The sequence below is a fragment of the Varanus komodoensis genome, unplaced genomic scaffold (genome assembly GCF_004798865.1).
Source record: "Varanus komodoensis strain SLA01 unplaced genomic scaffold, ASM479886v1 scaffold32, whole genome shotgun sequence".
NCBI lineage: Eukaryota > Metazoa > Chordata > Lepidosauria > Squamata > Varanidae > Varanus > Varanus komodoensis.
The window spans coordinates 12298397-12311024 of NW_025335798.1; the positions used below are offsets into that span (position 1 = coordinate 12298397).

At 39.5% G+C, this 12628-nt stretch overlaps 1 protein-coding gene across 3 annotated transcripts in view; it reads right to left on the reverse strand.

The window, feature by feature from the left end:
- The window catches only part of HEG1 (heart development protein with EGF like domains 1), a 69404-nt gene that overhangs the window by 32839 nt on the left and 23937 nt on the right, over positions 1-12628 (reverse strand). For 2 of the 3 annotated variants that reach the window (XM_044438296.1, XM_044438295.1), the window contains exons 2-7: positions 10771-11118; positions 9077-9427; positions 6151-6474; positions 5102-5404; positions 2992-3312; positions 1266-1589 (exon numbers count right to left, since the gene is read on the reverse strand). In XM_044438296.1, coding sequence (XP_044294231.1) covers positions 1266-1589; positions 2992-3312; positions 5102-5404; positions 6151-6474; positions 9077-9427; positions 10771-11118 — 1971 coding nt within the window. The remainder of the gene's footprint in view (positions 1-1265; positions 1590-2991; positions 3313-5101; positions 5405-6150; positions 6475-9076; positions 9428-10770; positions 11119-12628) is intronic. The other variant, XM_044438297.1, reaches the window with a different exon arrangement.

Genomic DNA, 12628 nt, shown 5'->3' on the forward strand with positions numbered 1-12628 from the left:
TAATAATTATATAGATAATTGGATTAGTTATTTGTTGGCTAAACAACCCAGCAGTTAATCCAACAACAAATCATGGATTATTGACTTGTTTAATCCTTACAATCCATCAGTCTCAACTGGCATGTCATGTTGACAACCTCTGATCATGCCAGTTACAGGGTGCTTACTGAAACCAGAAATGGACTGAAAGGAGTGAGCATCCTTGTAAATCACAGATTCAATAGCCCATGATTTGCCACTGTGATGTATGAAGCAGATGTCCTGTATACATAGAAACCATCATCTGAACCAACTTTGAGTGTAAAATGTTACTCTTAACTTCCTTTGAATACTGATTACATTCTACAAGCTTGTACAAAAATCTTCTTGCATGCTAATAGGTGCACCACTGGAACAATGGGAAGCTGTGTGAGCAGGAAAACCAGAAACAAGAGGAAATGCTTATTTTCAAAATGGGACAGGTTAGCAGTTTGCAAAAGGACGCTCCACTGATCTGACAGGCTCTGAAAACAAGCTTTTCCACTTGTTTCCAAGGTTAGTCTTTGAATTACTAGTTTTCCGTTACATAAGCACCAATAAGAACATAAGCAGAGCTATATGTACCTACTGCAGCCTCCTGAGAAGCATCTCCCAAGGAGTGCAGAATCAACCATCCTGAACAGTATGAGCTCTGGTATAGAGAGCTGCAGCATGGGGGTGCGGGGGAGTGTCAGCAAAACTCAACTGAAATTAGTGTGCTTTACATTAGCACTAAGTTGCCATCAGATACAACTCATTGTCTTCACAACGCATTACTACCTCAACAACATCTGAGTGTTCCTGCTTATGCAAATTATTTCTTTCAACCAAAATTCACCATACACATGACTGTATCTCAACAATCTGTGCCATTTATTAATTTGACTTTATATTTTAATAAAGGAGTCAGTGTACTGTCAATATCCTTCAAAAACAAAGCAAAGCAACACCACATATTCCTTTTGTCACTGTTAAAATGGAAATATTACTTTTAAAGAGTGATGTTATTCTTAAATATATTTTACTTTTTATTTATCTACTGGCGTCTTGGGACAGTTTACAACAAGCACAAAATAAAATACTTTTTTTTAAAGCTTTTTCTCTTAGAAGTTTGTCCCTCTAGCTATACTCTGTTCTTTATCTCTTTTTTAGAGATTCAATCCTAGGATTTTGGGTTATTCACCACGGAGGACTAGGAAAGTTATGCTTTGAAATCTAGAATGAAAGAGGGAAGCTTCATCTTTTACCTGTTATTTCTAGAGGAGCCTGGGAAAGTATAACTGGTGTTGCAGCAAAATCAAGTTCCCTTGACAACGAATCCCTTTGTCTAACCTGTCCTGGAGTCTGAACATAAGAAGAATCAGTGAGGCCTTCAGAACTGGATATTTCATTGCCAGAGGTTGTGAATATTTGAGTCACATTATATGAACCGCTAACATCTCTTAGAGTTCGCAATGTCCTCTCCTGGCCTCTGTCATGTAGGCCTGAAACAGATGCACTATCTGTATGGGAACTGGAAATACTGTTCTCTGTATTTGAGCTGCTCCACGGTTGACCACCATCATCAATAACTGAAATACAACAAGAGGAAATTATACATGTTATGTGCATGCGCTACCTGCATGCACCTACATTTCTTCCAATAATTACAGTCACATCAATCTAATAAAAAAGACAAGTTAATCTTCTGTTCAATGTGTTGAAAACAATTAAAACTTAGCAAAGTTGACATGAATTAAAATCCTGTGTTTTCTGTGCTGGTCAGACAAAGCTGTGTGTGTGAGAATGTAGAAAGGGACTGAACCTTTTTGTTTAAGGAAGCCTGCACTTTAGTTTCTCTTCTCTTACTGCCTGTGCTTCAGTGACACCTGCTACAGAGAGTCACTTAGGATGGGGGATCAAGTGGCATTGGAGAGGCATCTTCCCACACAAAGTGGCTCCACCCTTTGAAGTTTGTTATGGTGAGAGTCCAAAGTCATCCAGTGAACTTCATGGCTGAATGGACACTGAGATCTTCCAAATGGAGATCTGAGTGGGATGGTGTAAACTCATGTCCTGCTACAGCAGGGAGCTGGACCTGATGGCCATTATAGCCCCTTCCAACTCTATGCTTCTACGATGATTCTATGAAATTCCAGTCCAGTATTCTAACCACAATGGCGCACTGGTTCCCAATATTATACTGTACTCAAATGTTAGCAAAAGAAGGACTACCTCTTCTCATCTTGAGCTCTTGTGCTTTTTACATCCAAAATGTATTTTTTCTAGCATTAGTTTATATCTAGTGGAGACTTCGAGCTAGCAGAAAACACTTGTAAAGATACAAGATGAGTCATCCTATTTTACCTCCTCTCAGTGCAAGACTCCATGTCTCTTGAGAATATGCACTTGAGGAGTACAGTGCCCTCTAAAACAAGATAGGATATGTCAGGGAGGGCTGTGGTAGGTAGGTAGGGGGAATGAAAAAACTGAGTACAAATAATGCACATGTCTCTGTGGAAGTGTTTTCTGTGAGTGCAAAGTCAAGGCAGGATACATTACTTTCTCAACTTGATTGTTAACACTGTGTTCACATCTGTGTGCTATGTTTACATATTTGTATGAAAACAGTTTTTATAGTATGCTTAATACTGTATTTTTAAGGATCTTAATCTTTGCAAACTGCCCAGAGAGCTTTTGCTATATGCTTCAAAACCCACCCTCACCAATTTGAAAATGAAAACACAACATTTTGCTTTAAATTTCCCCAGTTATAGAAATGAAAATGCTTCTTTTAAAGAGGGACCTAAAATTTACCTAAATCCCATGTTTTCAGTCAGCTATGCCCCCAAAATCCCTTAGTAGTTTGCCTTCCTATCTATGATCTGTTTCTGCACTCTTCCTTTTACATTCATTCCTAATAGTTTGATTTTATCTCTATATTGGACAAGTGCTCTGAAATCTGGAAAACAGGAAGCGATCGTCATTCTTTACCTGTTGCTTCTGAAGAAGCCTCCGAAAGTGTACCTGCCATCTCAGTGAAATCAGGGACACCTGCTGACCGATCAATTTGTCTGTTTTGTCCTGGAGTCCACACATCAGAAGGATCAGTGAGGCCTGAAGAGCTGGGGATTTCATTGCTAGAGGCTGTGAATATTTGAGCTTCTGTAGATGAACTGCTGATGTCCCTTAGCGGTCGTCGGGTTGCCTCTCCATCTCTGTCGGACGGATCTGACATAGACACACTCTCTGTGTGAGCAGGTGAAATACTTCTTGTATTGGAGCCACTTTGCAGCTGATCACTATTTTCTCTTTCTAAAACACAATAAAAGGAAATCAGTTGTGCCACATGCAGCATCAAGCCATTTCTTTCCATAATAACATTAATACAGCTTGAATAAAAAGCATTAATTTCACCTGCCAGTCTAATAAAACAATGGGTTGGATCCAGGGTGCAGACATCTTCTGTGAGTAAAGCTCCAGTTACAGAATATGCTTCATTCACTTTTTGGGGAACTCCCTTTTGCCCTGAACCACAACCCCACTCCATAGAGCTGGGTCTCCTGACCTTCCATGTTGCATTTTTGGGGCTGACTGGAAGGCTGGAGAAAGGGGCCTTTAAAAGCCCACTTCTCCCAACAAAGCTTGCAAGCACCAAATCTGGATCCAACCCAATGGAAGCTTGACAAAAATCTCCCGGATTAACATCCTTATAATAAGTAAAACAAGCAATGTTTTGTGCATTGGTCATTCACAAAGGTGATTGGTTATGTGTTTAAATCATTCAAAAGAGATTGAACTTCTGTATGTCTGCTTGCCTATAATTTGTTTTTGTGCTACACCATTGTTTGCACTATAGTGGCTGCTGCTATAGAGGAGTCCTTGTACCTAGCAAAATGTACTTTGAATACCTGATGGGGTCAGCAGGTGAAATCATGAAGTATACTGCTCTTACTTGAAGTGGCTCCATGTGTGCCTGACTCTATAAGTGGAGGCAGTATAAGTGCCATACCATGATTGGTAGTATGCCGAGTGGGGTGGCTGTTACAGTATATATAGTGTAATCAGAAGTGCTTCTTTTTGTTTACCTTTTGTGCTCAGTTTTCATGGGATCCCAGCTAAATTACAGTGATGGTATACAAACATAAGCATGTCACTGAATTTCTGAAACTTTAGAATTGTCCAGAAAAGGATACATGTTTTTGTGCACAAGGAGTAGAACTATGTTCTGATATGAACATACTAATACTATACTTAGTCAGAGGAGTGCAATTTATTTTAGGTGTAATTTTCCTGCACACAGAAGCCATATTATCAAGCATATTGAGAGCAGAATAAAGCTTGGTAATAATATTAAATACAACCTCTGTTTTTAAGATGTTACATTTTCCTTGCTTGGTGCTAAAATCAGAATCATCTGCTGGAGACTGGGCAGGTTCAAATGAATATAATGCCTACCCAATATTCTGAACCATCTCCCTTGCTTTTAACTTCATCTACTATCATTTCTCATAATAATGCTGTTAAGGGAACACCAACAACTGCTTCTTCCATTACAAATATATTGACAATTCAGATAATCATCTGTGAATCCATTGTATGATCTAGTTAATATTCCTGAAGTGGTATTACCCTAGTATCAGAAAAAGTACTCATTCTGAATTACTTGGACATTTATGCAATCCCCCCCACCCATATTTCTCAGGAATCACTGCCATCTTTTAATCTGGGTGTTCTATAATCTAATCAGAAGAGATAATCAAAGGAAAGTAAATGTTGGCATTAGTACCATGTTTCATGCCGATATCCTTCAAAACAAAAGCACATACCACAGTTGGCTTTATCTGTTCCCACTGGTCCAGCAATCAAGATACTTCTTTAAAGGCTAACTTGTATTCTTATATAAATCCCGTATGTTTGTGTATAGTAGTTGCAGTCAGCTCCATCCCTAAATGCACTTGTAGTTACTTTTTTCAAATTTTAATCTTTTTCGAGTTTTAATCTTTTCTATATCAATTCCAAACATTTTGGCTTTACCTTTACACCAGAAAGCCCCAATACTGCTCCGAAATCTGGAGCAAACAAGGAGAGCATGATCCTTTACCTGTTATTCTTGAAACAGCTTCAGAATGTGTCACTGCTTCTAGCAGCACATCCATTTTTGTGTTCTGTACCACAGTCCAAGTGTAAGAAGAATCAGAGATGTCCGTAGAGCTGAGAGTTTTTGTATTAGCCATGGTGGACATTTGTGTTGCATTATGAGAACTGCTGGAGTCTCTTAGAGTTTGCAGTATTCTATCTTCATCTTTGTCAGCTACATCTGAAACAGACACCTTGTCCTGATGAGAGCTAGAAAGAGCTGTTTCTGTATTGGAGCTGCTACGCATCTGATGACTGCCTTCTACAGCTGAAACAATACAAAATTATTATTTTATTTACCTATTTTTTGATTTATATCCTGCCTTTTTCCTACAAAGGGCTCAAGGCAGCTTACATCATTCTCCTCCTCCATCTTATCTCCACAACAACAACAACAACAACAACCCTGTGAGGTAGGTTGGGCTGAGAGTCTGTGACTGGCCCAAAGAAATTATCTGCATCATCTTCATGGGAGGAAGATGTATCATACATTATCTTTCATAATTATGTTCATATAGTGAAAAATATTAATTTTTGGCAAACAGTACATATTAAAACAAGGAATACTCAGATTAAAACTTTAATACTCAGATTTAAAAAGGTTCTGTTTTTAGCATTTATTTATTGAATCAGGAGACTAAAACTGGATTTGTTCAATAACTGTCATTTATTAATCTGATAGTTTGCCAATGAAATCAGAAGATATAATAAGAAGTGTAACTTTGAATTCAGTACCATCTTTACTGCTGGTATCCTTCCAAACAGTACCATAAATAACTTTAACTGTCCCCATATTATGAAAAGGGTGTCTTTCTTTAAAGAGTGACAAAATGCTTTTATATAAATCCTGCAAATTTACTCAGCTTCATTCTCAAATGCCACAGCAACTTGTCCTTCTAGCTATAACCTATGTATTATTTCCCTCTTCATTCTTAACATCTTGCATTAATCCCTATCCTTAATAAGGAAAACTTTGATCTGAAATTTGGGGGGGAAAGGGAGATAACCCTTTACCTCTTGTTTCTGAAGGAGCCTGAAAATAGGTGACCAGTGCCTCAGTGAAAGCCTCCGTCACTTCAGGGTGCCCTGCTGACAAAGCCATTTGTCTGTATGGCCATGGAGTTAATACAGAAGACGATTCACTGAGGTCTGCAGAGCTAGAGATTTCATTGCCAGAGGTTGTGACGATTTGAACAACACTGATCTCTCTCAGAGTTTGTAATGTCCTCCCTTGAGCTCTGTCAGATAGCTCTGAAAGAGACAAACTGTCTGTGCGAGAACTGGAAATTCTTCCCTCTGTGTTTGAGCTGCTCTGTGGCTGACTATGATCTTCTGTCGCTGAAAAACAACAGCAGGTTTTTACGTATGCCGTCCACACATGCTGAAAGTGTATCACAGATTTCCTTCCTTTAATTAGATTCATACACATTTGGTGGAAAACTAATACAAATGAACAATTGCAAAAGAAATAATGGCTTATTTTTTTCTAGCAAACTTTAAATTTGGAAAACATGCCAGTAAAATAATGGTGATGAAATATTTTTATAGGATCTGTTAATAGTTCACATAACTGTGCAGAAACAATGACAGCAAGAGAAAGGGCAAATAACAAACATGTCCATATAACTGAGTTAGTAATTTCCCGTGAGCTATATTTAGTCTGCTTTAATGCAGTGGGACTTTGAACACAGTGGGACTTATTTCCAAATAAACCGCTTCAACAGAGGCAGGCTACTTGTGGCCCTTCAGCTTATTTGTCCTACAATTCCCATCAGTCCTAGCAAGCACAGTCAACAGTGAAAGTTGATGGCAGCTGTAGGCCAAAACATCTGGAAGCCTGCTAGTTGTCCATACCTCCTGTGTTCGATTGTACAGTAATACCTTGTTTGACCAACATTTTGGGGTTAGAGAAAGGACAGAGCACAAGAACTGAGAAAGGCAGTTTTTGAGAACATGAAGGCCAAGAAAAAGACTTTTTCAGCTCTTTTCTCTGCAAGCATAAGGGCTGGAATCAAGCTTTTCTTCATTAGAAAAGTTAAACTAGGATATTTGGTAGGCCCAGGGGTTTTTGTTTTGTTTTGTATTTCTTTTTTGGACTTTTTTAGTATATTTAAAACAAATTTTAAAAATCTCACAGCATATGCTGTGCTGCACACAATGTTTATTTTTATTTACTTTGTTTCTACCCCTTCCAGAAGAATCCATGAGGTGACTTACAACATTAGATTAAATTAAATTATATTGGTATTATTTCCATCCTCTTTAATACTGAGCAGTACACACACCACATGCACATCCGTAAGTATTTGGCACTGGATCCAGATGTCGACAAAGTTACCCTTGTCTCCCTTCCATGAGCTCAAGGATGGGAGTGATGAATCTAATAAGCCCACAGCCAAAGTGGTACCCTTTTGATTTGTACAACATGTCACCACTGTGGCAGGCACCTCTGGCAATGGTTTAATAAAGCTGGAATTGCTGCTGTAACTCCATCTACTTTTGAGCTGTGAGCTTCAGCCAAGGTAATGCTATATAACATTCTGCCTTATATTAAAATGTAAAGGTTTCATTTGAGGGGACATAATCTTGTTTCAGAACCATACATTTTTTCCATGAGCAGTGTGTCCTTTAAAGAGGCAATTTCTATAAACTGAATGAGTTCTGCATGCAGCGCTTGTGCCGTGAGCATTGCCAGCCTGTAGCCATCATGATTTAGGACAAAATTATTTAAACTCTTCGACAGCAACGGCAATGAACAGGTAAATGGTGTCAAAAGCACAGATACTTCGCATTTCCACTCACAATTCGATGCCAGAAATAAATTTGGTCAGGTCCTTCACTGGCCTATTTGGGTCCCCACTGAACCCCCAACTCACAAATAAGGAGATGCCCCCTTGAGTTAGCAGTACTCCCAATTCTGGGCAGCCTCACTCACTCACTCACTCACTCACTCACTCACTCACTCACTCACTCAGGCACCTTTTGAGAGGTCCTGCCAGGCTGCAATCTAAGGAAGCACATATACCTTTACATGCCCAAATGAAGCAGGAAACAAGGCAGCTATGGCTTCTTCTGCCTACCCTATCCATTCTACCATTGTCTGCCCCCTTTTGTTGATTTCCTCTCTTCTTTTTCTTTAGAAACAGAAATAATGAGAGGAAATCAATAAGTAATTCCCTGCAGGAAACGAAATTGCCATTGGGGTGATTCCGACAGGCTATTCTAGAGGCAAATCTGAAGCTATTCATCAGTAATCTCCTAGTCCAGATCCAGAGGAAGCAATAAAATGGGCTGGACTCACAAGGAAGAAATGTTTCATTAAAAAGCACAGGAGCACCAAAAAGTTATAGATGCTGGGTCTATCCACACATTGGTGCAACAACTGGGTTTCATCACAAAATGCCACCACAAACCACAAAACATGGGGACTTTTCCTAGAAAAAAGCCGGGATGCAACAGTTGAGGAACTGTATCGTGCATAGAAGCAGTTAGTACCCCAAGGTAGCTGTCAGAGTCCCAACAAACTGAACCCCCAACTGAGGATTTACCTGAAGGTAGTATAGGCAAGTGGCCACTTTCATTTCCCACAATATCCCAATGTAGCATCACCCTGCAGCATGGTGGGAAATTAAATATTACTCACAAATATTAATCCTGTGTTAGCAATGGATGGATGGACCGGCCAGACACAAAGAATGCCAGGATTCTTGCCCTTTTTGGAATGATGCAGGAGAAAACACATCCTTTTATGATGATTTCCTCTTTCTGCACAAATGGGGACTTGTTTACATGGCTAAACTAGGATTTGAAACATGGTCTTTCTAGCTCACAGCAAACAGGCCATTAGACTAAGCAAGTTCTAACATAGCTGCATTACTGTTATTTTGATTAACGTAATTAATGGGAAATAATGCTATGGACTAGAAAAGCAACGACGTACTAGTCTTTGGAGCAAGGTGAGAAGGGGTAAACACAGTCCTTGATGAAGAATTAGGAAGCTGTGTGGCATTTGATGTGCTATTTCTTCCTCCTGAATGTGTTGCATGAGATGGAAACTGGGTTTGATCAGGATTTGGGAACTGGGTTTGATCAGCAGAGGTGGAAAATTCTTTCTGAGAAATCAAATCTTTTCTTGTTGAATCAGTCAGAGTGATGCTATCTGTAAGAACCTGTGAAGTCCTTTCTGCACTTCTGTAGACTGTCGCCAAACTGCCCCTGCTGTTAGTGTGCAAACCAGATGTTCTGCTTTCTGCATCCCAGCTGCTATCAATATGCTGGCTAGTTCCAGTGGCTGCAATTTGAAAAAACAAGAAGATGAGGTTGCATCAGGCTCAAACAAGTTTCAAGATGTTCCACATATAAATAACTTATGGAACAATGGCTACCACCAACGTAATACCTTGATACATAATGAAATATATTTGAATTCAAAAATTGCACAGTGCTTGCCAGAATTAGATTGTACCTGAACCTAAATTGGACTTTACACATGTAACAGTCTCCAAACTCTCTTCTTTTTCAACATGACAAACAAGTGTACTTAACCGGCTACCCACTTGAGTGGAAGCTAATGCATTCTCCTCCACTGGTTTCCTCACCAAAACTTCCTTGCCCCAGTTTTCTACTTACTTACATACTCTTCCCCAATTTGGGGGAATCTATTTAGAATAGAAAACAGAAGAGAAAGCATTAAGCAATTCCTTGTTGCTATCTCTCTGTTCAAAAATGCAACCTCCTCTTGATGCTTGCAAAAAAGAAAGAAATGTGTTCAGAGACTGTTAGATTTGTCTCCAATGTTATCTTTAAAGGCACAGGAATGTAATTTGCATTTATGGAATTTGGTTCTGGGCTTAGAATCCAACATCCTGTGAATGTTGATTTTCAGAGTTTTTAATAAAGCAAGTTAGTAGTCTATAAGATCGTGAAAATGAGCTTGGAAATGTGAAGGCAATATCTAGTAAAATACTGTATTGATTAATTAATTATATATTCCACTAAATTGGCCCAAGGACCCAAGATTCAAAGAGTAGGAGGAAAGTGTATTTCAACTCTTCACTCATCCCTCCTGAAAGCAGCAACAGGATAAATTATACAAAATAAGCCAAAGATATGCAAAACTCTTGATGTACCAATGTATGGAGGTTACAGCATTCAGCTTTATTCTCATTCATACCTTTCCTTGACTGACCAACACACTTTTAGTTTTTTCTCATTAGAAGGATTCAATTTCTTTGCACCTTTGCCAAGTTTTCATTGGGTCAGATCCAGGTTGAGGTATGTGCAACTGAGCTGGCAGAAGTGGACTTTCTTGGCTACTTTGCCCTCCCACAGCCCCCCAAGTATGGCAAAACTCAGTTTTTATTTGGATTTCCCCCACCTCCTAGTTATTTTTAACTCAAATTAACCGTAAAACTGGGGGATTTAATTATTACCATATATAAATGACCCAACACCATGACATTATGCTTGGATTTCTAATAGTTAATAAAAAGAGGCCATATTCTTTGCAGTTCTGCTGGGCCTTCTCTGCTTCCCTTTACGCCAACATACTCTGTAAGTTCTACTATTTCCATATTTTTCTGGTGTTTTGCCATCCTTGCACACACTGAATGTGCTGTCAGTGGTGAAACTCACCAGGATAATATTTCTCCGAAAGTGAAGAAATTGGTGCCTTGGGAGAATATATCCTTGAAGTCACGGTTTCAAATTCAGCAGTGTCCACAGCACTTGATGAGGCATCAGCTATTTCTGTCTGCATCACTGAAGATGAATGCTGGGCTAAAATTCCTGATATAGTCATTCCAGTGTACCATGTGGAGCTTCCTGTTGCTCCAGTGGACATGGAATTGCTGCTAGCTATGGTCCGAAATGTCCTTCCTTTGCCCAGTGTATTGAAGACATCAGTACTGTATGTCTGAGATGATCCAGAAGTCCTTGTTTCTGTGCTGGAGCTCTCTACCACCTCTTGGCTGCTCATAATGGCTGAAAGGGAAAGGGAGAAAAAGAGAAAAGTAAACCAGAGCCATGTCTGGCGCTGATCCTAAATACCCATTTCAAGTTTATCAGAGGACAGTAGATGGTTGCAAGTGTGCGTATTCACCCCTCATGCACACGTGTGTGCACATGTGTGTGTGAGAGAGCGAGCACATACGTGCTCATGAAAAAGGCAGCCACTGACTCACCCCATACGAATGAATTATCTCATTTCTTTTGCATTTCACAGCACCCAGGGAATGTACTTGGTATTATTTTTTCTCATATCCCAGCTCGTGACAGACACCAGAATGCCACAAGTGTCATTCCTTTTATATCCCTGCACCCCATTGGCTTGGTAGCCCTACACTTCATGAATTACTCTGCCTTAGAATGCACCCCCCAGTGTTATAATTATACCTTGTTCACCTAATTTACCCTAATTATTTGTAAGATCTTTCCAGAACAGTAAGGGGTGGTTTTGGGCATTTGGTGATCAGTAGCAAAAGTGGCAGTGCTTCAACAAGTTTCGATGTACTGTACAGAAGTACAGACTTAAACAGTGTAGCAAGTAGCTGCTCTTTCAGATAATAAATTCCTTGAGCCAAACCCTCTTCTGGGACTGTACATGGCAAAGGCAAGCGTAATCTCGCAACAAGAAGTAGTCTGGCAAATGCTGTCCAAGGGATTGCCTTCATCTGCCGAAAGTCTGCACATTGCACTGCAGGAATCAGCATTCTGGCAGGCAGCAACAAGTGTCCAGATTGCTCATATCTGACGTGTCACAACAAGCAAGCCATGCCCCCATTTAACAAGCTGCTTATTGTGGCTCCTTTGGTCTAATTTAAATTCTGAAGCCCAGCAGGATGCCAAGCATATGAATTTGCAACTCAATTCCTGCACAGAGACCCTGTAGAGCATCATTCAAGCAGAATGAATTGGGGATGCTTATGGGGATGCCAGAATGTGTGCACCTTCCAGGCACCCCTCCACACACACACACACACACTCCAAATGCTTATTGGAATGAGCCCTCAGACTAATCTTTCCAGTGGTGACACTTGAAGATGTTCTTGGTGCAACATCTCATCTACAGTTTGGGTCAAAGCTATTGACTTCCAGATGCCAGGCATAGGCGGTACTGTTTACTCACACTTTCTGCTGATGCTTCATATAATTGTCCTTTAGTTTTGGTTACTGTTTTTATCTACAGCAGCAAATTCTATTTCATTTTGTTGCTTCTTTCTGAGGATTATTTACATATTTTAAATAAAATAATGCTGTATTTACCTATCTTTCACAGTTGCTGTAAAGTTTTTTAAGATAAAGTATGTGAACTGCTCTGGGAATTAAAGGGGAACTGCTACATAATAGATACAAAGCAATAATACCTTCTGTGCAATAATATTTGTGATAGCTTGAATGAAACTAATATCATATATATTTGTTTGGCACCAGCTAGTTACACAGCACAAACCCTATCATGCATTCTTATAATCTGCATTAATAAACAATATCA